Source organism: Rhinolophus sinicus, linkage group LG02 (genome assembly GCF_036562045.2).
Source record: "Rhinolophus sinicus isolate RSC01 linkage group LG02, ASM3656204v1, whole genome shotgun sequence".
Lineage (NCBI taxonomy): Eukaryota > Metazoa > Chordata > Mammalia > Chiroptera > Rhinolophidae > Rhinolophus > Rhinolophus sinicus.
In genome coordinates, this window is record NC_133752.1 from 167,480,078 (window position 1) to 167,506,907 (window position 26,830).

Below are 26,830 nucleotides of genomic sequence, written 5' to 3' on the forward strand. Positions count from 1 at the left end.
TTTGTTTGATGGACTCAAGGTTTTCAAATTTATTTATTCATCATTTTTATTATACTCTAATTTCTCCATTAATTTTCTTTCTATAAATTCCTTTAGTTAAGATTTGGCAGTTAGTAAAGTTTTCACTTATCTTAACATGTCTTTAGTTCACTCCTATTCTTGTGAGATAGATTTGCCAGACACACAATTTTAGGTTGACTCTTATATTCTCTCAGAAATTTGAATAAAATAATTCTACTGTGTTCCGATGTCCTTTATTTCAGATAGTCTGCTCTTAGACTGACTGTTTTTCCTGCAAAGCTAATCTGTCTTTTCTCAGGCTGACTTGAGATTTTTTTTTTTTTTTTTTTTTTTGGTCTTTGGTGTGTCGTTTTACTATTTTGTGTTTATGTGTGAATTTTTTCCCCTTTACTCCACTTTTCGTGAAAGAGTGTATATTCTACTATAACTATGATGATTATATAAGATTTTCTAAATCCTTGTTTATATTTCTTAAAATCTTGTACATTTTCCAGTGTCTCATCTACGTTGCATTCTGGGTAATACCTTTACATTGTCTGCTTCCTAGTTTACTACTTTTCCCTTCAGTAACTTATTACATCACTTAACCTATCATGTTTTCTTGATTATATCTCCAAAAGTTATATTTAGCTGCTCTGTAATTATATCCTTTCCTTTTCTTTTCTTTTTATTGGGGAATATTGGGGAACAGTGTGTTTCTCCAGGGCCCATCAGCTCCAAGTCATTGTCCTTCAATCTAGTTGTGGAGGGTGCAGCTCAGCTCTAAGTCCAGTCGCCATTTTCAATCTTAGTTGCAGGGGGCGCAGCCCACCATCCCATGTGGGAATTGAACTGGCAACCTTTGTTGTTAAAAGCACGCGCTCTAACCATCTGAGCCATTTGGTTGCCCCTCCAGAAGCTCATATCAGCTCGTTGTCTTCAATCCAGTTACGGAGGGCACAGCTCACTGGCCCATGTGGGAATCGAACTGGCAACCCTGTTGTTAAGAGCTCATGCTCTAACCAACCAAGCCATCCAGCCGGTCCTATGTCTCTTTCATTGCTATTATTTTTTATGATCTCATATTGTTCTTTAAATATTTTAAAATTAAATGAAATATTTTAGCATGTAAATAACTCAACCCTTTCAGAGCTCTATAAAGTTAGTTTTTCCCCCATTTTTTCTAACTCATGGTATTTTTGGGTGTTCAGTGATCTTGGTTAAGTTACGAGTTGTTTGAACTTGGTATATTGATGTCACATGGCCCTCAACTGGTGAAGCTTTCCTTCAAAAATAATTTGAATGTATTTGTGTAGGGAGCCAAGGGGTTCTCCCGACCTATGATCACTTCAATGCCCTTTTAAAAGTCTCAAGTTTAATGTGGAATGCTCAATTTCAGTCCCTCCACCTTGCGGGAGTCCCATCCGAGTCTCCACATTGCTGAGCTAATCTGCATTTGCTCAGTAATTCAATGTAAGTATTTGCCCACATTGTCCTGTTCCTGACCCTGGTGAAAGCTCAATTCTATTTCTTAGGTCATTAATGACTTCTAAGTTATAAAATTAATGAACATTTCCAAAGAACAGAGAAGACCAGATTAGTTTTTGGAAAACCAGATTACCTATAATGGTTTCTTTCAGTGATGCAATGCCAATAAAAGTGTACTTGCTGGAGAAAGAGTCTTTCTACACTAAACAGCAGAGATTTAAGCAAAGCTGGTGCATAAATAGTTTTAAGAAATAGTCATTAGCATAAAGTGGGTCATCAAAGGAGAAGGAAATCACTAAATTTTTTTTTCTAGATACAAAAAACAAAAGAAAACAGAAATGCTCCCTTAAGTTGTGCTGCTTGAAATATTAGTGGAATGTGAGTACTCTTTCTCTAACCCTCATTGAAACATGGCCATTTTTGAGGACTTGTATTTCTGGGTGTGATTCTGTAGTTTGTAGTAAATCCATACAATTTTGAGAACAAAATAGAAAAGCTGAGTTTGAGAGAAAAAAAAAAAAGTAGCTATCAAGGCAAAGCAACTCATTCAGGGGACTAAGTTCCCAGAGAGAAGAGATTCTCAGAAGGGTGAGCCAAATCCTGTGAACTGTTCTTCCTTTCAAAGCATTATTTACTAACCATTGGCATGGGGCAAAAGGCTAAGAATCCAGGCAGAAGGATGCAGCAATTAGGAAGTCAAGCCAGCAGAGCTTTTAGCAATGTCATGAGGCTCATGAGACAAAAATTGGAGTTTGGGGCTACCATGGCAGCCAGAATTTGAATGTCTAACAGCCCAGTGAGAAGGGGGCAATTTTCCCCTTGAGCCTTTTAGTAACTTCTTAAGCTGCTATAAAGACAGAAGATTATGAAGCTAAACAGAAAGGTACTGAGAATCTCATCATAGTTTTCTGCAGTGCTGGGACAGATGAAAACTTGGAATTTAAACATTCCAAGTAGGAGCAGCCATAGTAAATACCTTCACTCTCAGATGGGATTCCAGGAGGGGGGCAATCAGGAGACAGAATTGGACGAAAACTGTATTCTAGCTTTTAGTTAGCACAGATTCTGATTGAGATATTCCCCAAATTATTTCCCTTCCCAGCCTGAAACTTCATTGTTCGTCATTTTGGTACCTAAACACCTTACCATAGCTCTCCAGGTCCTGTACCATCTGGCTTCTGTCACATTATCTGTTTTCATCTCCCTTTCTCAATGCTTTCCCTTTCTGCTTGCTAGCTTTGCCAGTCATTTACAAATATTAAGTTCCTCAAGCTCCAAGTGTAGGGCCATGAATCTCTTTTCTTCTCTTTCATCATTTGAAAGTCTTACCCCATTTCCTTACACACACACTTTATAGTAATAGCTGACAGTCTGTTTAGAGTCCCTGGTACAACGTAAGTGACAATTCTGTGACAGGAGGAACTGGGCCTGGCTTAATTACTGCCATATTCTTGAAACTAGTTTACTGTCTGAAATAGTAAACACAGCACAAATATTTGTTAAGTAAATGAATCTTGAGGGAAGGGAGAAGCTGGTGCTTAGAAACATCTGGGGTACACTGACACCAACCTGCAAAACTTCATGTAGTAGTTAGATGCCAGATCCTAAATGGGATAAGTCACATCAAATTTCATTTTGCACCTGTCTGAAAGGGAAGAAAAACTTCCTGCCCACAGTGCTGTTGGGTCTTTTGGTTATTAACTCATGGGGATTTTTCAAAGGGCTCTCAAAGGTTCTGAATTATATTTTCTCCAAATTTAAATATCTCTTCTTTTCAGTATTTATGTTTGGGGGGGGGTTGGAGAGTGATATAAAGTAAGAATTTCTTTGAAAAAAATGATAGTATGCATAGTAAATAAAGCATTTGTTTGAACTCATATAAATACCATACTCCTGAAAATTAATTTTCTTTTAACAGCCACTAAAAATAAAATTGAAATTTGACAAATACATGATTTGGTTTTATATTATAAGCCGATGCTTCCAGAGATTATGCTCAATGGTGACAGTGATTTCCTATTCATCCAATAAGCTCAAGATAAGAAAGAATCTGTTTCATCACGTAAAGTGGAAAGGTAAGTAATTAATTGGTTATCGAGGCTTCTTTTTTAGGACAGTCAAACCAAACACATCCGAATGTAGGGCATCCTCTGAATCTTATTTCAACATCTAAGGCTTAGTCACTTAGTGACTGCACACTCAGTGAACATGAACTCTTCTCCCCGTAAATTGCTTACCTGGTCGATTTGGCTTTTTAGCCTTTACATAGTTAGCTGCAGAAACAGCATAGGACGAAGTGAAGGATCTGCTTTTGGTGAGGGTCATCATCACTGGGTTATTCCATGAATCAGTACTAACAGCACTATAAAGACAGAGAGCAAAGGATAATGAAGAAATCATTCATTGAGACTGAGGCAGATCTTGCCAGAACCCAACCATCATTTCCATAATAGACTTGCCAATCCGAATCATGGTCCAGGTTCAGTGACAGAACCACTTTACTTCCAAATGACAAAATAAGCTAGCTAAGCTCCATGACTGCTGCAGGGATACAGCAGTCACTCATCAAACATACTGGGTTAATAAAAGGACAACAATAACTTTCCTATTTATCCAATTACTAGGAAACAAACATCTTCTCACCCTACTTTTATAATCATGTTCCTCTCAGATTTTCGAAAAACTTGGAAAATTAACTAGTTAAGATGCAGGTGAACTTACATTGATTATGACTGTCATGATGCTGCCTTATACCCTGTTTCCCCGAAAATAAGACCTAGCCGGACAATCAGCTCTAATGCGTCTTTTGGAGCAAAAATTAATATAAGACCCAGTCTTATTTTACTACAAGACTGGGTATAATATAATATAATATAATATAATATAATATAATATAATATAAAATATAACTGGGTATAATATAATATAATATAATAACCGGGTTTTATATTAATTTTTGCTCCAAAAGATGCATTATTGCTGATTGTCCGGCTAGGTCTTATTTTAGTGGAAACACGGTATATTATATTACTCTTGGTGTGCCTAAATTAAAAAAAATTAATGCTTATAAAATCATTCAATGATAATACTCTTTGCAATATTTTCATGTGAAGGAAAAGGTAAATAACAGGACTTTCACCTACAATTTTTTTTACTAGTGATACCCTGGAAAGAAAGAGGTGATGAGACAAATCCCCTTGTAAACATGCTAATGATAGAACTGTTACAAAACACACTGATGCTATTTACCAGGAGAAAGGTAATGGACAGTGAGTCTTCACCTAGGGACTGCTTTCAGCAGGATACCCCTGGTCTCTCTAGGTCATTATTGTAAATAAATCTGGAATTTATAGATCTATGGCTGGTTGGGATAGAGAATGCTACATAGAAATGTAATTAGTGGAATATAAATTTTGGAAGTGTTTCAACCCAAAATGTATCTGCATTCATTCCTTAAAACCTTATATCTCAAATCTGAAACAGAATCCATTGTAATTTGAGAGAGAAAAGAATTTAGGAAGCTATTTTGACAGTTTTGGATGACTCCAAGGGAAAAGTCCTTGTTCTATGTTTTGCTAACACCTGTGTGCTCTCAAGCATTAGTAAATTTGGTGATGGGTAAAAATCTATAATTTGCATGAATATAATTTGACCCACTGCCAATCTCATAGATTGGCACTGCAAGCAGGACGTACCTGGTCTGTGTGGGTAGCTTATTGTAAATAAACCTGAAACTGATGGAATTATGGGATCATAAATGGGTGGAAATTGTCATGTAAGCTATTTAATTAATGAGGTATAATTTGGAGGTGTTCCATAACCAAAATAGCTTCCTCTATGTAAGCAACATTATGCATGCGTTGCTTAGAATCCTTCATGTTAAATCCAAACCAGAACATGTGCTAATATAAAATAAAAAGAACTTTTAGGGTGCTGCATTAACAGTTACAGACCTCTCAAAGGGAAGAATGCTAAGTTTATACTTTGTTACAGAGTATATACTTTGTTGCTGCCTATATCCTTATTGGTAAATTTAGCAATGAGTAAGATCTGTGATTTGTGCTGAGTCTGATTTACTATTCAGACACTTATGCTACCTCATTTCTTCTTTTTTTCATTTTCAGATTTTTCTTCAACTATTGATGTAGGTATTTTAAAACTTTATCTTTTCTCCTTACTTCTAATAGCAGTTTACAAAATATATCATAAAAGAGACATTTAAAATATAGAATGAACTCCAGCAATTATCAAATACAATTAAGGAAAGCATACAAAAGAGTATCTGTTTCATATCCTTCTTAGAAACAATGAAACCAACTGAAAATTTGAATCTGAAATAAATAATTACACTATTTCATTATACTGCTATTCCCTTTCAACTTCTTTTGCTGAATTGATTAACTTATAATATTTACTATGAACAAATTTTATGTACTGTATATGTGACTTAGAAGTTTTAATTTCTTAGTACATCATACAAATATGTAGACTTTTAAAATATAAGACCTTTTAAAATATAAGACCTTAACATTAACTAGGTTTATTTTATTATTTTTTGTTTGTTTGTTTATTCATTTATTTATTTATTTTTAAAGATTTTATTGGGGAAGAGGAACAGGACTTTATTGGGGAACAGTGTGTACTTCCAGGCCTTTTTTCCAAGTCAAGTTGTTGCCCCTTCAATCTTAGTTGTGGAGGGTGCCGTTCAGCTTCAAGTTGTTGTCCTTTCAGTCTTAGTTGTGGAGGGTGCAGCTCAGCTCCAGGTCCAGTTGCTGTTTCTAGTTGCAGGAGGCACAGCCCACCATCCCTTGTGGGAGTTGAACCTGCAACCTTGTGGTTGAGAGGACATGCTCCAACCAACTGAGCCATCTGGGAGCTCGGCGACAGCTCAGCTCAAGGTGCTGTGTTCAATCTTAGTTGCAGGGGGCGGAGCCCACCATCCCTTGTGGGACTCGAGGAATCGAACTAGCAACCTTGTGGTTGAGAGCCCACTGGCCCATGTGGGAATCGAACCGGTAGCCTTCGGAGTTAGGAGCATGGAGCTGTAACAACCTGAGCCACCGGGCCAGCCCCTGTATATTTTCTTTTTACTGTCTTAAAAAGTTATATTATGAAGGGTTGCTAAAAATTGCTTACTACTCTTTGACTTTTTAAAATAAAAACATTTAAAACACACTTATTTTGAGAAGTTTTATAATTGAGTACCTTTAATTATGGGGAATTAATGAGCTTCAAGTTAAAATTCTAGCCATATGTCCCATTCTTAATAATATTGATTTATTAAAACATATATTGATAAAATAATAAAGCAATATATTTACGTATACATATATATGTATATGTATGTATATACCTGCATTATACTTTACTGGCACTTTCAAATATATTGTTATGTGTGATCCTCGCAATAGTTTTTAGCTTTGCATTGACCCTCACCTTCTTGATTCCCATTCAGATTTCATGAATATGTAACAATTTGGATTATGGAGAGGAAAACAGCTTGAGACAACCTTTACTTGACCTTCTCATGCTGACACGGCAGGGGTTAATTGTCTGTGTGTTTGCTGTGGGAGATCTCTAGTCTCTACCACAAAAGTGAATTTTATAACCTTAGTTCTACCCATAACAACTTCATCCTAGATCTTAAAAGTCATACCAGGTCCTGGCAGTTTCTTTATTCACGTTTACAGCCTCCATTCTACCTAATATAGACAGGCAGGGGTAGGTTCCAAGGCTGACTTGGAATGATTAAGGTATGATTTATTTGAGCTTTTTATTTCTCTCAGGCCTACTTTTTAAGTACCTACTGTTATTCTTCCATCTAATTTACCTCCCAATTGTGCCATAGTTCCCCTTTTCTCCTAAGGATTCCTTGTAGTGTGTACTGAGGCTCAGACTAAGGACCTGAGACTCAAGACACACATCTCTGGGTGTAGGGCCAGGATCCTTCTGATTCTCAGCCCAGTGTCCTTTCTACTTGGCTGTATTTAAAACTATCCGGGAGTAAATCAGGCAAGAGGAAGCAATAAAAGGCGTCCAAATTGGGAATGAAGAAGTTAAATTGTCACTCTTTGCAGATGACATGATGCTACACATAGAAAACCCTAAAGACTCCACCAAAAGGCTATTAGAAACAATCAACGAATACAGTAAAGTTGCTGGCTACAAAATCAACGTACAAAAGTCCATTGCATTCCTATATACTAACAATGAAATCTCAGAAAAAGAAAAAAAAATCATTTTTCAATTGCAACAAAAATAATAAAGTACCTAGGAATAAACTTAACCAAGGATGTGAAAGACTTATATGCTGAAAGCTATAAGACATTTTTAAAGAAAATTGAAGAAGACACAAAGAAATGGAAAGACATTCTGTGCTCATGGATTGGAAGAATCAACATAGTTAAACTGGCCGTATTACTCAAAGCAATATACAGATTTAATGCAATCCCCAACAAAATCCCAATGGCATTTTTAAAAGAAATATAACAAAAAGTCATCAGATTTGTTTGGAACCACAAAAGACCCCGAATAGCCAAAGCAATCTTAAGAAAAAAGAACAATGCTGGAGGTATCACACTCCCTGACTTCAGCTTGCACTACAGGGCAACAATAATCAAAACAGCATGGTATTGGCAGAAAAAAACAGACAAACAGACCAATGGAATAGAATTGAAAACTCAGAAATAAAACCATATAAATATGGACAGATAATTTTTGACAAAGAAGCAAAAAACATACAATGGAGAAAAGACAGCCTCTTCAATAAATGGTGCTGGGAGAATTGGAGAGCCATATGCAAAAGAATGAAACTGGACTGCTATCTGTCATCATGTATCCAAATTAATTCAAAACAGATAAAAGACTTAAGCATAAGACCTGAAACAACAAACTGCATAGTAGAAAACATAGGTACTAAACTTATGGATCTTGGGTTCAAAGAGAATTTTATGAATTTGACTCCAAAGGCAAGGGAAGTAAAAGCTAAAATAAATGAATGGGACTATATGAAACTTAAAAGCTTCTGCACAGCAAAAGAAACCATCGACAAAATAAAGAGACAACCAACTGAACGAGAGAAGATTTTTGCAAACAATGCCTCTAATAAGGGTTTAATATCCAAAATATACAAGGAGCTCATACAACTCAACAACAAAAAAACAAACAACCCAATTGAAAAATGGGCGGAGGATCTGAAGAGACATTTCTCCAAAGAGAACATACAAATGGCAAATAGACATATGAAAAAATGCTCAACATCACTAATCATCAGAGAAATGCAAATAAAATCGAATGAGATATCACCTCACTCAAGTTAGAATGGCTATCATCAACAAGACAAATAGTAACAAGTGTTGGAGAGGCTGTGGAGAAAAAGGAACCCTCATACACTGTTGGTGGGAATGCAGACTGGTACAGCCGCTATGGCAGGCAGTGTGGAGGTTCCTCAAAAAACTACGAACAAAATTACCATATGACACAGCAATCCCTCTCCTGGGTATCCACCCAAAAAATCTGAAAACATCTACAAAGACAAGCATGCTATGATGTTCACTGCAGCTTTGTTTACGGTGGCCAAGACATGGAAACCACCAAAATGTCCTTCAATAGATGAATAGATAAAGAAGTTGTGGTATACATGCACAATGGAATACTATTTGGCAGTAAGAAAAGATGAAATAGGACCATTTGTGACAACATGGATGGCTCTTGAGATTATAATGCTAAGTGAAATAAGTCAGACAGAAAAAGTAGAGAACCATATGATTTCACTGATATGTGGTATATAAACCAAAAACAACAAAAGAACAAGACAAACAACTGAAAGTATAAAAACTCATACATAGACAATAGTTTAGTGGTTACCAGAGGGTAAGGGGGGAGAGGAGAGCGCGGTTCTAGAAGAGGGTAAATGGGGTCTAATATATGGTGATGGAAAGAGAACTAACTCTGGGTGGTGAACACACAATGTTAGATATAATGTATTATAGAATTGTACACCTGAAATCTATGTAACTTTACTAACAATTGTCACCCCAATAAACTTTAAAGAAAAAAAACTAGTCAGGAGTAAATCATCCAGCTGTTTACCCAAAGGGAAATATCTGAGGACTGTTTGTAATATTCATTTCCCACTCTGGTTCTTCTTTTGATCACTGCAGTCCTTAAAGAGGCTCAATAAAAGGACAGTGATGGTGGAAAAAAACAAACAAACCAAAGGGCCTAAATGAAAATCAATTTTGAAATCAATTAGAAGTATAGGCAATAGGCCTCATAAGTAAAGGTTTTAACTTTGGTTTATAATTGGGGCTAGAGATTATCTATGACTGTCTTTTCACCATTTCACCCAGAACGAAGAATGAGTCAACCCAAACTCATTGAGTTTAATGGTGATACTATTGCCACTTACGTATATGTGGCTTTCCTATAAAGGAAATTATCTTCCTAAAATACATTTCCTATTATCTTCAAAATGAATTTCATTTCTTCATAATGATGAAAAAGTTTTTATCACTTAGACTTTATATCAGGACTTTTAATAGGACATTGAAATTAAGGAAAAGTACATTAGACAGTGGAGAAAAGTATACCCAAGTAAGACATCTATGAGTATTTTTAGAACAAAGTGAAAGAGTGGGATCCTATGCTATTCCTTATCTATTTTGAAAATATTTATTTATTTATTTCATAAAGCAGAATAACAGGATCCTTGTGAGTTAAGCTCATAAAAGTTCTTGAAACCCTCTTCCTCATGAGGATTTCAATGTCTGTTCCCCATCTCATTTAACTAAGGGATGAGAGTAGGAGAAATGAAATTTGACCAGAAGTTACAGAAAATAAAAGAAAGATAGAAGACATTAAGAATGACTGAAAGGATTTTTCGTAGTCATTCTATGAAAGCAAACCATGAAGCATTAACTATAGTATGACAGGAGTCTTGGCAAGGTGTATTGGTGAAATAGACAGCCTCACGAAAGACATACATTGAGAACATAATTCATTTTCTTACGCAACAAATATTTAACTACAGTTCACTACCACTTATCAGTATTTGCTGCTGTACAAATCAACAATGGTCAATATTTTCAGAGGAGAATATCACCAATAACTCATATTTCAAACTTTAGAAAATGTTCACGAAACACATTTGGTAACATACTCCTGTGGTGGTGGTTAGAAGTCTTACAAAAGTCCAATAATAAGTAATATAAAATAAGCAATAAGTAAAATAAGTAATAAGTAGTACAAAAGTCCAGGAATATGATGGAGTGGAATTACCCTAATATGTGAAGGAAATAATTATTTGAATTCACTTTTGATTCTAAAGGTTTATTAGGCTACCAGTATGAATGTAGAAGAAACCAATTAATCTTATTTTTAATCATGAAAGCAAGAAAAGTCAGCAGTCATTAAATTCTTATGGTTTGAAAGGCTTCCATTTCTCTGCCAATCTCAGAATGGTGCTTTATTAATATTTAAGGCCAAGATCAGGAGAAAATTACTTATACTATTACCATCCTGTAGTTCAACAAAGATGCTATTTTTTAGTCATTAGCTCATTAATAAAACTGATGCAAATGTTTCAGAAACCTGAAATCATATAGTAAATGTTCTCATAATTATTGGATTCATATAAAATATGCTGTTTTTATTCTTAATAGAAAATAACATACAATAGCTCCCTCTAAAAGCATCTCTTTCACAATGATATTTTCTTCAAAATTCTCTTTAGATCTTAACATTAACTTTACTTTAGCTTTGGTAATTCTGGCTTTAAGTTACTTTATAAAATTGGAATTGCTATACTTAATAAAGCATATTCTATTTATTTTTATTGATGTATAATTGACATATAATATTATTATTTTTTTAATGTACAAGAGGATGATTTGATATTTGTATTATTGTGAAATATATATTGTGAAATAATCACCACAGTAAGTCTAGTTGATATCTACCACTATACATAGTTACAATTTTTTTTTCTTGTGATGAGGACTTTTAAGATTTACCCTTCGCAACTTTTGAATATGCAATGCAGTATTATTAACTAGTCACCATGCAGTACATTACATCCCAATGACTTTTTATTTTAAAACTGTAGATTTGTACCTTTTAACCCCTTTCACCAATTTTGCCCATGAACTACCCCCGGCCCCTGGGTATTACCAATCTATTCTCTGTCTAAATAAAATTTAAATTACCAAGTGTTTGAACATACCTAGGTGCTCTGAGGATGATGATCTACTTCTTGGTCTGATCTTCTGTCTTTCATATAATGCTAGGATAGCTGGGCTGGGGACAATCTACCAATCGTTTGCCAATGTCACGTGGGATACCTTTGATTTAAGGTTCTCAATATGGATCTCAGTCTAGGTAAAATCTAGCTACCTTTATTCTGAGCTCAAACCTTCCCATCCAAAGTCACACAGGCAAGCATCACCTCAAGTCACCGTTCCCATTTACATTTAAGGCTGCACAACACAATTGAAGCCTAATTATGTAATGTGCATCCCTATACTGCTGTGCATTTAAAAATACACCTTTTTCATTTTCAAAGCTGGCCTCCAATTATTATTGGTTGGGCCTCCCTGCCTGTGTGATTTAGAATTGCTTTGGGGTAAGTAACTTCTCTAAGAGATGTGAAACCAACAGGAGCATTGCCTAACCTGGATGAAGGTGCTTCATGCAGCTTGATGCTGGCACTGCGATCCCTCCGTACTGGGGCCGGCTCCAAAGTGGGGAGGCCTGTGGCTGAGGTGGTGGTGGTCCAAGTCGAGGAAACCCGTCTCAACAAACCCGGGGGCAAACTTCTTCTCAGGCGCTAAGAAGAAGGAGTGTTGATTTTACTACCAAACATATTTTCTATCACTAACTTCTATGTAATACAATGGAAAATAAAAGGGGGGAGGGTTTCATTGGAAGTTATTAAACTATATTGATTGAATATCACCTATCTCAAATGTGGTACTCAGATATAAAATAACATTTTGAGATCTTCATTTCAATGATTACACAAATATGGGACTATGGGAATGATAGTCAATTACCTTTGGAATAATTTTATAGTTATATTAGTTTCATAGAATTTATGTACCTATACGCACATATTATATTAGTTATTTAGAGCAGAAGTTTTTCCTCAAAAGTCATTTGTTTGGAACATGGATTAATTTATATCGTCTTGCACAATAGTCTCTACACCAAAGTGTTTACTGATTTACTTTTAATCCCTTAATTTATAAATGACAGGAGGTAAGTGCAAGAGTGTGATGCAAAATGTACCACCTCTCTTTTGGTTAACGTGACTTAGACATCAGGCATATGGGTAATGTCATCAGTACCAATTCCTCCTAATAGAGGACTTTGCTGGTTGACCTGCGACTTTTTATTTCTTCTCTTTCCATATCTAAAGTGAGATATGTGACATCAGCAGCACTGAGGCAAGATTCTGGGATCAGCGGGATGAGCACCAAGCATGCTAAAGAGGGTCCTCACATTCAAAATTAAAGCGAAGGTATTCTGAGACACCTGCAGCGATAATTACAATAGGTAGACGCTGAACCCATTTTTATTTATGGCTAGCTACTCCTAGTAGACCAACCCCACAGACACAGTTCACAAAGATGCAGTCTGCTCTTCTGAAAGTGGAAGAAGTGAAGTGTATGGCACCTTGCAATTCAAGAATAGCTCTGATACTAAATAGTTTCCAGTATCTCTTAAAGATCTGAACACACATCTTCGAAGGTAATTCAACAGGGGAAAAAAAGGTCAAACACTGTAAATACCAGGATAATTGCCTCTATATCAGTCACTCACTTCATGTCTATTTTGAGACCCAAAGGAATCAGTTCCTCTCTCTTTGTTCCTTTATGGCCATATGCTAAGCCATACCTTTTTCAGAAAAGGAGATGTTGAAAGGAAACTATGTAACATCTAATTGACAAAGTTGTATGAAGGACACACTCCTGAGTCAAGAGACACAAAAGCAGGAGCACAGGACTTCCCAATTGACCTTCTCAAGGGGATGGCTGTCTGTGTACCAAACAGACAGCTGTGCATGACGTATCAGAGACCACTTAAATTCTAACTTTTTTCTTTCAGTTTTTAATATGACTTGTTTTCAACTAATGTGGGGTCTAAACACGGTGCAGGGTCTATCCCTTACAGCTTCCTTCTGTGAAATTCTTATATCTAAAACGTGACAAGAAAAAATGATAGAAAACACTAAGCTCATCTTTTACTTTAAATAATCCAGATGCAAATAAAACTCTTCTAAGTTCAAAACCTGTTGGGTTTAGGACAGCCATGAGGGGGCTATGAAAGATACCATACTAAGAACACAAAGAATGAAGGAAACTTCTGTTTCAGAAGGCGATGGATTTTAAACAGAATCTGCATTAGAATAAGAACAGGGATTTTTGTCTGTTTTTTTGTTGTTGTTTCCTTCCTTCCTTCCTTCCTTCCTTCCTTCCTTCCTTCCTTCCTTCCTTCCTTCCTTCCTTCCTTCCTCTCTCCCTCACTCCCTCCCTCCCTTTCTTTTGCTGCTATAACCTTATCCTATAGAACAAGTCCTGGCATATAGAAATAAAAACTTGAAAGTCTGAATAAAAAAATGTAATGTAAAAAGATAAACATTTAATTTCCAGAATATCATGTGTAAAGACAGAAGTCTTTATGATTACATATTTTTTAGTACTTTGGTCACCATTATCAAACCTCTTCACTGAGTCACTGACGTGAATCTGCATATGGTTTTGGGGTGACAAGAGACCTAAAAGAAAAAAAAAAGTTGAACTTTTCCAGGAGTATGTCATTCATACCTACCTTGGGAATAGCCAGCTTGTCTTTTTCAGAGCTTTCTTCAGAGTCAGAACAGGTGTAATTTTCACTGAAGGAAACAGCAGGATTCACTCTGGGCTTGTGAATAGCCTGGAAGGTGAGCTGAGTGCTGAGCAGGTTGCTTACTGCCCTCAAGGACGTGCACACATTGGGGGGCAGAGAAGGGTCTGCCAGGAGGTCGGTAATGAGGCCGTGAGCCTCGCCCATCACAGCAATATCCACAGTAATACTGGTTCCTGAAGACTGAGACACCAAACAGAGGAATGGTCAGAAAAGGCCTGAACTGAAGGCACAGAGAATGGGTTTTTTTGCAAAATGGACTGAGTTGATTCTTCAGGGTTGCACTCAAGTAACATGCAAATCACATTTCTGTTTCATATTTTGCCAAAATTTGCCATGGCTTTCACCATTTTTGGGTTCATGGCACATCTTTTAATGTTAGAACTTGGGGAGGGTTAGGCTATATTTGAAGAGATTAAAAAGATAAACGTTAGTTTTTAAAACGCAAGAATTTTCAGAGAACAGGAAAAAAAAGTCATATCAATTACTCCTATGAAGAGCTCAAGATTTTAATGTATATTATTTATAAATTTCATTTTCAAAATAACATTATTAATCTACTCTAAAATGTTAATGTTAGTGATATTTCCATGTGATATTTTAGCCTAGTATATGGTAATTGTTCAACCAACATTAGAGATAAGAACAAAAAGCAACTCTATTTGTGTTCAAATTCACAAACTGTTCCTCTGATTGTGGTTGGTAAGAATAGAAATTCTAGTTCCGGAATTTTGCAATACATCCATCATAGTCCTCCAAACTGTCTATACGACTAAAAGTCATCACTGTATTTGCTGAAGAAATCGGGAGCACAAAAAAAAATGAGGACAGGAATGTTCCCCACCCTGCTGGTCATGCCAGAGTCCAGGCAGGAAGGTGTGAGAGCACGGGAGAACATGGACAGACTCAAGGCCAAGAAAGTAGATAAAGGCAGCTGCAGAAAACTGCTACTATTGGAATGTTGCCATAGTATGAGGCCCAAGGGATCTATATAATCTTAAATTGCATAACACAGTAATGGGGTGCAGGTCTGGAATTAGGCTATTGACATCCAAATCCTGACTCCTTACCCTACCACTTTCTAGCTGCATGATCTTTGGCAAAGTATTAAGTTCTCTGTGCTGTGATTTCTCCATCTGTATAATGAATATAGTAATAGTACCAACCTCAGAAAATAATTATAAGAATAAACAGGATAATACATGTAAAGCACTTAATCTTGTGCTGGAAATTGTAAGTGCTCAATAATGGTAATTGTATATATAACAATTATTGCAGGAATTCTGGAGTTTTTCAATAAGAGGCTAAGATGAGTTTGGCTATGCCGTTGGAAAAAAAAAAGTCTAGTCGTTCTCCCACAACGGACTTAAAAATAAACTCAAAAGATGAAAAGATTTAAACACAGAAAAGTTTAAGATTATTACAAGAAAATATAAGGGACTAATTTGTAATCTTGGAATGTTAAAAAATAATATGAATTCATAAACTGTGAAGGAAACAGCTGAGAGATCTGACTAAATAAAGATATAAACTTCCTAATAAGAAAATATACCATAAAGCAAAGGTAAAAGCCAGTCTGTGAGAAAATGTTTGCCACACAGAGAAGACAAAAACATATCTAAACGAAGAGCTTCTAAAAAAATCAATGAAAGACAAACTTTGATAAAGGGATTGGACGGACAATTCATATAAAATGAAAATAATCAAAAAACATAAAGAAGGTACTTGCTTCCCTAACATTAAAATGTGAATTAAGCAAAAGTTGTTTTTATCAAGTTATCAAAATGGAATGATAATAAAAGACTGATAGCACGAAGTATTAGTTGTAATGGTTTGGGGAAATAAAACACAATTGAATATTTTTGGAAGGAAATTTTGCTGAGTCTATCAACTTGTTGTTTCAATGTATATACGCTGTGATCCAGCAAAACAATGCAGACATCTAAAGAAAATCTACAGATATGTAAAAATATAAGGACAAAGTCAGAAAGGGTACAACAGTGCTCTGATAATAATAACCAAAGAATGTAGATAAAAATGCGTATCAGTAGAGAAAAATGTTAAAAAGACAGTTGTGTTCTAACTATATTATAAAGGGGTATGTACTTATTTAAAAGATTTGGATAGATCTATAAATGATTACTTGTTCAATTACTCATAAAATATTGTTTAGTGAGGGGGGAATATGCCATAAAAAAGTTAATACGTATTATTTTTTAATCAGAAAATATGTTATAAAAACACCAACATCCATGAAGTGATCTAATCTTGTAATAGCTATATGTAATGGATACATTTTTTTGTAAAGGTATTGTATAGAAAAGTTAGGTCTTATACCATTAGAATAATCACAGTAACCATAATAATAATGGTGGCAGCACAAGTCTACAAAGTAGACACTTTTCTAAACTTCATTTTTATTAGTAAAAATAACTTGCCAAAATTAGAATCAGATAGCTGGAACACGGAAATGTCAGGCTGCAAACACAAGTACTCTGATTCTACAGCTCAAGCACTAAACCAGTACACCAAAAAAATTACTGAACTTTTTCGTGTTGTGTTCTTAAATGTATCTGTACTTAATGCTCTATTTAATCACTGGCCCATGTTTTTTTGCTGTTTGAAGGCCTAAATATATATTATAAACCAATATAAAAATTTAAGTGTAATACTAATAGTTTTAGATATGTCATTATGCATATGCCACTTATGCACCTACACTGTTAACAGCAAAAATGGCCATGAGATGCCACTGAGCTAGGTTAACATCCCCTTGTAGAAACATGTATTTTCAAGTGCATCTCTAATTATTATGCTTCTGAAAAACTCAGTATGATCTTCTGAAAAGCGTAATATTAATTCCTACCCATATTATTCTAATAAAGTTAAACTTGACAAGTCACCACACTGTTTACTTAAAAAGTTAAAAATTTAAGTTGAACTTTGTTTTCTGGGCATATATTTTTAGACTTTCTGACAAGCAGATCAACACTTTATACTCTGATAATTAACAATTAAAGAAGTTTTCTCAAAATGTTCTCAGTATATAAAATCTATAAATCTGGAAGAAAGTAGAGCATGCTCACTGACAATTAGGGTTTTAATTTTTAATGAATTATTGGTATGAGAACAAGTCTTTTTATAATTGTCTAATTTTAAGTCTTTTTATAGTACATTTTTAAAAGTAATAGATGTATTTCTTATATTTTCAGAAAAAATAAATATTAAAAAAATTTAAAATAACTTTAAAATAGAAACAGAATTGAAAACTCATCAGTCAACATTAGTGTTAACATAAGAATTTAGAAAATAAGCACGTTATGGATTTCAATGATATTTATGCTGTACCTTTTGTGAAAGCAAAGGTTTTCAAGTGAAAGCAAAAGCAATATTCAAATCAATAAGAAGCATATTATACATATTGGAATTGGCTAAGAAATCAAAGTGAACACTTTTACTGTTGAAAAACTTTCCCTACTATAATTCAGTCAGGTCTTTGCTTTATTGGTTTTCTGATTCAAGAATAGAATTGTGTAACAGTCAAAAGTTGTTTCACACATAAGAAGTTATCACCACTTTTTGGCTCAAATAACTAAAGGCTTCAATGAGGCATGAAATCTAAAACCAACAATCAGATTCATTTGCCACAGAATCGCCAAGACTAACCACACATCAAATTCTGAAAGACTAAAAGACAGACTGGCTGCTATTTCAATAAACAGCAGGCAAATTACAAAGATGCCGACTTGTCTAGGGAGTAACTATTAAGGAATTTTAGAGGAAAGGAACTTTGGTTGATGGTAGAGTTTTTTCACACGATACAAAATGTGAAACAAGGGAGTGACTCACACAGAGGCTAGTTCCACACCTATTCAACTTTAAAAATAATATAACTAAATTTCTAAGTATACCAAATAATACTCAGAAATATTTTGTTTAACTTGTGAAATCTGAGATAGTGATAATAAATACTCAAGGTAAAGTTTACATGAAAGTTACTTTAAAAGTCTTAAGCTAACAGCCTGAAATCATCTTTGAGTGCAGTAATGAACCACACTAAGCATAAAACCACAGTTGAGTCTTTTTATGGTGCAAATGATCAAATAAATCTTTTCCTTAAAAAAAAAAAAGTAACCAAGCAATATAAAACATTCTACGTTGCAGGCTCTTATAATAGAAATATTTAACATTTAAGAAAATGCAAGTATAATTCCCCAGACACTGTTTAAATGACAACCAAATTTGGATTGCCACCTTTAAATAGAAAATCTGGAATTTAAGTCTGATAAACAGTGGAGGAAAGTGCAGTTTTATATATCAAACCAAAAATAACTGATTTTCTTGGCTCTAACATTGATTTCTGTTAAATTAAGTAGGGGGGATTCAACAGTAATGATTAAAAAAGAAAATGATAATGTATCTGAAAGATTCTCAACTGAGAATGTTTCCAAGTGTCTAAGTCATTTCCACTGTAAAAAAAAAAAAAAAGACACCTGACACTGGCAGTAGTATACAATGAAGTATGGATATGGTGCATGTAAGAAAGACAACTTGGAATTCCAAGCAATATAGGGGACATACAGTCAAAGAGAAACAGTCTTGGCTCTTCATCAAAAAATGTGTGAAAGTCTAAATATTTTTATGTATTAAGCTAAAATATATTTCTAGAGGTATGGAAAATATATGTTGTCTTTTTATGATTATCTGTTTTAAAAATTTCTTACATTCACACACCAACTACTGGTCCTGACTGGTATATGAATTAGCACATGGAGTGCAAAAGGTACAAGTCCATATTTTCATCATGTGCATAATTTGGAAGGTTGTGTATATGAGAAGTTGGAAAACAAAGTTATAAAGAACTGGGATACAAGAGAGAAAGTTTTATTTATTCAACAATATCAAAGTTTTGTTTTATGAGGTAGTACACATGGCCTTTAAGAACACAGGATCTAGCGTCAGACTGTCTGTGCTCATTATTTCAGATATGAAATTTGGGACTTCACCTGTCTTCTTAGCTCTTGTTTTCATCTCTCAAAAGGGGTAATAGCTACTGTGTAGTACTGTTGAAGATTAAATGAGATAGGCACAGAAAGACCCCAGGAGAGTGCTTGGCTCACAGCACATGTTCGATAATTACATATAACCACATCATTATTATTATTATTATTATTATTATTATTATTACTACACTGAAAAAAATTGTGTGTACAAAGGGATGCATATTGTGTATGTATGTTTGTCTTCTACTTACACTGGATCAGTACTTTATAAATGAAGGCAACATAAAGATATGATTTCTCTACCAACAGTAACAACAACAACAAAAAACAAGAAAACAAATATTTTCACTTCTTATTCGAGGTAAATAAAACTATAAAGATCGTATTCCTTATTCCCATATATTCACAAGAGTTCTAAGATTAAATTTAGGCTTTTAGAAAGTAATTATACTAAAGTCATGGTTTCAGTTAATACAGTTGATTGCACTAGAATGATTTATAATACAGTATGTGAAAGCAATTCTAAAAGCAGGCATCTTAGCTCCATTGTTGGAAGTTTTTTTGTTTTTTGTTTTTTTTCTTTGTATTTAGTCATCCTGGGAGGCACCCTGGGAGGCAAACAGCATGAGAAGAACATTCTCAGGGTGAAAAGGGAGTTGGGATAAGAGAGGGATAAACAATGTAAGGGATGACACATAAAGGAAAGAGTCACTGGGACTTTTCTTACTCAATTTGGGTCTTCAATGCTGGGAAAAGATGCCTGATGAATTTTTGGAAGCTGTCGCCTCCTACATCTCTAACGTAGTTTTCTACCCCACACCCTCCAAATAGTTCTCTGGGAGGCTGTCCTTCTGTGACATTAGGGAGAATAGTATCTTGGTTTTTAATGTCCTAAATTCATTTTGAAGATGAGCTGGATTCGATAAAGGATCTTTGGTATATTACTGATTCTGACCCCCAGGCCAGTAAAATTACATATGTGTTTATGTTTTCATAGGACCCATTTATAATTTTAGACTTGAAGTTGGTTGGGAAATTTTTAAAAAATGAAATCATGTGAAAATTTTGCAGTAACTCATTGTAGGCTGAACCTTGGCGTAATGCCATCCTAAGGAAGCAGATGTTTGCTTATTTTAATTTTCTGGCAGGGAATACGAGTTTACATTTGGATTTTCTCCTTAAGATAATATGTATGTACAGTAGGAGAAAAACATATAGGACCCTTCATCAAATCGCTTTCCAACAACGTTTCTGTTGCACAGCCCCATTTGAGATGTGAGACACAACAAACTCCAGCAGTTACCAGAATTCTTTACTTCCTTCTCTTTTGACGTTCTAAGAACATTCCATGTCACCAAATGGGATGTAGTACACGGCCTGTGTTCTTATATATTTCCCTACAATCTATCTGCCAATAAGCCAAAAATTGTTAAACCAGTCCCTCTGTTTATGTTTTCTAAGTACCTTCTAGACACTAGCAAATTTACCGCACATCCGCAAAAATAATAATTACCACAGAATATTGTTTTATTATTTAAGAAATAAAACATACTTAGTAAATTGGATACTTTAGTAAACCTATATCTCTGAGAAGATAACAGCTGTCCTTTGATTTCTGGGTTGGTTCTTTGTTTCTTCTAATTAGACAGCTGAAGTGGCTGGCAAACCTATGAGGAATTCAGGTAATGAACTGTTCATCTGACTGCTCATGCAAATGAAGGTGGGGAGGCTTGGTTACGTATAAATTGCTATGTAAATAAAAAGCATTATTATTTCTGCTATTGGAAGAAACTCGATTCTCTGAGCACAGTTTGCAAATATTATAGGAAAAATTAGGACTATCTGAAAGAACTATGAACACGTAAGTTGATGCATTCTGATCGTCTTTTGTTTGTTATATTTTAAGAATTGCTATTAAACTTGAACTGGAGGTTTCTACTTGCTTAGCCTAAAAACAATTTCAGTGAACAACAGATGGCAGTATTCTGCCTTTTTAAAGAACTCTAATTGTCTGAACTTCTTTTTGAATGAGTGCTGCTCCTTCATTAGCAGGCAGAGTTTAGTTTTTTTTTTGCACAGAAAAAGAAAATAAACTGAAAAAAAGAATAATTTACCTAAGATGATTGGTAGAAAGTAATAAAATATTTTAAATTGTGTTATATCTCTGAGGATCATTGTTAAAGTCAAACCATAATTACATCAGTAAGATTTCGTCTCAGTTACAAATATTTCATTTCTGTCACCTTTCTCGATTTTTAAAGGATACACATTATAAACATGACCTATTTTCATACCCAATTTGATTTAAATTATTTTCTCTATGTAATTTTCTATTGTGATTAAAATATTCGTAAAACAGAAACCGTCAAAATATGCATTCTAACACAATGGTTCTTTTGAGCCTTCATCAGCATTTGTTTCATCTGCATTTTCATTTAGCCCTAAAGTCTTTCCTACCTCATGTGCAATGGGCACTTATCTATGCTGCTGATCTGCTTCTGCTGCTGCTGGGGGAGATCTGCTCTGCACTGTGAGAGTAGCATCCAAAGTGGTCCCCATGTGAATTCCAGTTGGGGGCATTCCTATACTTCCTACACTAGAAGCACCCAAATAAAAACAGACAGAAGCCTACTCATAATTTGATTGTCATTTAGGTTTTAGGATTGAATTGCATTTTACCTATATATCAATTTGGGAAGAATCGATGCCTTCACAATATGGAGTATTCTTCCAATCCTTGAATTTGGTATTTCTATTTATTTACTTGTTTTTTTAAAATTTTCTCTCAGTGGTGCTATGTAGATTGCAGTTTACTAAGCTTGCACACTTTCCTTAAATTGATACCTAAATATTTTATTTTGATGCTATTATGAATGGGATTTTTTTTTCATTTTCCTAATTTTACATTATTGGTACAAACAAAGACAATTGACCTCCTACTCTGCAGTCTTGGTAAATTCACCTATTAGTTCTAGAAGCTTTTTTTGCCTTAGAAATTTCTATGGACACAATCATGTCAGATGCATTTAAATCCTAAATCGTAAATGACAATCAAAATTTTAACAGGTTTTTAAAAAAGAAATTGTCAAGGTTATGCTACAATTTATATGGGAATACAAAAGACTCTGAATAGTCAAAATAATTGCTTGAAAGTAAGAAACTTAGAAAATGCACACTACCTGATTTCAAAACAAACTATAAAGCTCCAGCAAACAAAACAAAGTGATGTTGGCATAAAGATACTCTAGATAATTGGAATAGAATAGAGTGTGTGAATAGTACTACAAATATATACTCATGAAAAAGGAGTCAAGATAATTCAATGTGGAAAGAACGGTTATTTCCACAAATGATGTTAGAACAAACAGACACAAAGAAAAGAATGAACACTATAAACAAAAACTTGAAATGAAGCATAGACCTAAACATGAGAGCTAAAATTAAAGCTTTTAAAATATTGTTATCCCGTAGAAGCATAAGCAGAACCACAAATCTGAGCTACAGATGTACTTTTAATTATCTTAATAGCCACCTTAAAAAAAAGTAAAAAGTAATGGGTGAAAATAATTTTAATATTTTATGTAACTCCAAACATTCAAAATATTATAATTTCAGCATGTAACCAATAAAAACATTATAGATTAAAACAATAACAGCAACAACCAAATGAAAAACCCTTGGAGCTGTAATTTCAGAGAAAGTGTGCATCTCTGACCAGTTTGCAGATGTATTCATAGAACCTCTCTGTTATAGCACTTTTGACAGCTTTCAATTCAACTTTTGGCGTGTAATCATTCAATGAGTTTGTCTTCCTCTCTTAGGCTGAAAGTGCTAAGAAGACAAAGGCAATGCTAATTTTCATTTACCAGTTTAACCCCAGAGCCTAGGTTAGTATCTGGTACTCTTTAGGCACCCAGTGATACTGGAAATGAGGGAAGTCAGAAGTAGCATACTCCAAGCCTCCAAAACGACATAAATTCCCTCTCCCCAGTCCTATGCCTTAAAGAAATGTAAAATGATAAACAAGTTACAGTGTCCAAGATAGTCCATTAAAATAAATAATTTTTTGGAAGCCACCTTCAAATATTTAACCTTCTAGCACAATTTTATTTTCTAATCTTAAGCTTAAAATTAAATAAAAATATTAAGAATTGTTCTTGGAGTACTGGGGTCACGAATAAAAATTATATTTTAACAAACTGATTGTGGAATAACTACTATCCGGAAAATAGTGAAACTGAAGTAATAATACTGATAAAAGAAAGCAATTCTACGTATTTTTCTATAATTTGGTACATATGTGGAAAGAGTAAACAGGATTAGTATATATGGATGAGTATTTTCTGGGAAAAGAGGAAATCATGAAGGGACTGGAGGTAGAGAATGAATGGCCTTCTGAGGACAACGTCCAGGTGAAGTACAGAGTGCTTCTGGTTGAAAAGGATGTGTCTGTGTACAGCATGGTGACTTCAGTTAGTAATACTGTGCTGTGTATTTGAAAGTTGGAAGGAGAATAGATCTTAAAAGTTTTTATCGAAAGAAAACAATGTGTAACTGTGTATGATGATGGATAGTAACTAGATTTACTGTGGTGACCATTTCACAATATACACAAAAATATTGAATGTTGTACAACCAAAACTAATATAATGCTATATGTCAATTATGTCTGAGTAACAAAAGAAAAAAAAAAGAAGAAGAAAAGGATGTCTTGAGAGGTCTGAGGGAACAGATCATGTGAGAAACATGAGACAAATTCAAGAGCTTTGATGAACTGCTAAGGGCAATGAGAAACCTCTGCAGGGGAGTGGAATTATCCATTATGTGTGGAGGAAGGAATCAGGCTGACTTCCAAGCTTTTGGCTTGGCAGATGGGTAGCTAAGACTCTTTCCCTAAGTTGGGGGTCACAGGAGTAAGAATATGTTTTGGTGTGGATGCTGAGATATTCATCTTTCAGCAAATATGTGATATTCATGGGATGATTCAAGATGCATATCAGAAGAGATATCTGGAATGGAAATACACATTTGGGCATTAATGGCATAGATATGGCCATTTCAATAACACCCTAACAGGGAAGTGTATAAAGAGAAAAGATAACTGGACAGAGGGCAGAGCCAGAATCAATACCAACGTTTAAGGGTCAGGGAAAAGAGAAACTCATGAAGGAAAATGAGAAGGGACAACTGAAAACTCTGAGTATAGGGTCAAACGGACCAAGGAAATGCTTTTGTCAACATGGGAATAGTGGTCAGCAGGGACCAATGAATTTGAAAGATTAATATATTATGAAAAATATCCACTAGTTTAGCATCTGGAAGGTTACTGGTAACATTGGAGAGAACTCTTTCAGTGAAGCACCGAGACGACAAGTCACATTGCAATAATTTGAACAATGAAAGGAAGATATGAAAATGAAGACAGTATAGCAACTATTTGGTGAAAACTAGCTGTAAAATGGAAGAAGATAGAGATACGTCAGTATCTAGAGGGATACCAGACTCTAAAGAATTGGTGAGCAAGTGAGCAAGCATAAACATTAAAGGGGTTAAAACTCAGTAAAGACAACCGGATGATGAAGATCAAGTCCAAGAGAAGAAAGTAGAGGGTGGGGGACTAACCTTTCACAGTGGGCGATACCTTTCTCATGATAACAGAGAAAAAAGAAGAATGTTTGTAGATTTACAGGTGAGAAGTTGGAGTTCTTATGCTTTGGCTTTTATTTATTCTGTAAATTAGTCATGAGTCCCTTGTTAAGTAGTGATGCAGATGATGTTGAGGTTAGAGATATAAAGGAGAATGACTGCACATGAAATTTTATATATAAAAAAAGGCAAGAACATGAAAATAGAAGGGGCCTGCCAGATAGGAAAGAAAGAGAACTGGACAACTGGACTGGAGACCCTGGTGAGGTGGAAGAGCAGGTGCAGAGTAGGTGAGCTTGAAGAAGCACGACGTCAGAGTTTGCATGAGAAAGGCAGATGTAGGATTCCTTTAGTAGACTAGCCTCTCAGGCATAGAAGCTTTCTGCTTTTCATTAGGAGAAAATAAGGTTGAAAAGGAAATATGAAGCCAGATTTCAGCTGCCCAGGAATAAAAGACAAAGTTTTCTAATTCTATCATTTGGTAATTGATTGATGAAAGATGTCTGAGGAGGAAAATGATGTAATCAAACTGTGCACAGTGCTTGAGGAAGATTAAGGTCAGGCATAGAAAAAGACAGATTTGACCAAGGCTGCCACAGCAATAAATATGAAAAACTAGGATACTTGCAGCATGAATGACAAGGAAGGGAACAGTGAGAGCAAAATTAAGGAGAATCCATTGTACATGTCAACTGATTTGATACTGGGACATGAAAAAAATGTATTCTTGTAATAATCTTCTTCACTTTGTCTACAATATTGTCTCAGTTCCATCTCTCAGAAATCTCTTCGAGTGCTCCTGCCTCGCAAAAGAAAATTTGGATAGTTCACTTGTTAGTGTATAATTCCATATTGGGTCAGACCAACGGTCTATGAAAATGTTCTCTTTTTGATATACGTGATCGCAGCCCTCCAGAATATAAACAGCAGAAATGGTGAGTGGATGATCTTAATAGCTCCAAATTATTTTAATATAACATTAAACACTTCATAAATGTATTTCAAAAGCTCAATAAATTCTAGTTTCTACAACTAATCAAAGATACCATAAACTAAGTAACAAGGTTTCCAAACTTATAAATAGACCACATTTTAAAACACTTGTAAATCATTGTTTTTGGAACTTACAAATGCATTTTTTTCCAGAGAAATAATACTATAAACAGTGATGAAATTTCTAGGCTACTTCACAAAAACTTATACAACCATTTAATAATAGGTACCATAGCATATTTTTCCATTGCAAGTGCACCCTTAGTCAATTACATGGCAATATTTTTAAGGATAAAATATAGTTTATCAATGGTGTGATTGAAAAAGGGAATATAAAGGCACTGGGAAACATCCATTTTTGCCTCATTTGTTCAACAAATATTAACTGAACATCTACTGGGTAGCTGGTATTATCTATACCCTAGGGCTGTGGAGATGAATGAATCTCGGTTGCTGACTTCAAGTAGCTTGCAGTCTAGTGGAAGATGTTCAAGGCACTGGAAGGGATCAGAGGATAAAAGAGGAAACTGAGGGAACCCTGTGGATGTATCACCACTGCCTCTGGTTAAGAGAACTACATCCGGCCATGTAGTTCTTTTCCACACACACTTTGAAAATAGCTGGCCTGAACAAAGTCACTATTATCATCCATATCTCTCCTCAAAGTAGGACTAAAGAAAAAAAGGACCAATTCTCCAGAGAAGAGAAGCATGGGAAGGGAGAAGGACGGGTCGCAGAAACCCATCACTCAAATATAGAAACCTCAAGTTTCTTGGTGTTTCCCTCAAAATCTTCAG

General features: G+C 34.9%; 1 protein-coding gene across 2 annotated transcripts in view; it reads right to left on the reverse strand.

Annotated features, from left to right (window-relative positions):
- PDE3A (phosphodiesterase 3A) overlaps positions 1-26,830 on the reverse strand; it is a 279,950-nt gene that overhangs the window by 43,975 nt on the left and 209,145 nt on the right. For both annotated transcript variants that reach the window (XM_019738322.2, XM_019738312.2), the window contains exons 3-5: positions 14,317-14,574; positions 12,159-12,313; positions 3,726-3,850 (exon numbers count right to left, since the gene is read on the reverse strand). In XM_019738322.2, coding sequence (XP_019593881.2) covers positions 3,726-3,850; positions 12,159-12,313; positions 14,317-14,574 — 538 coding nt within the window. The remainder of the gene's footprint in view (positions 1-3,725; positions 3,851-12,158; positions 12,314-14,316; positions 14,575-26,830) is intronic.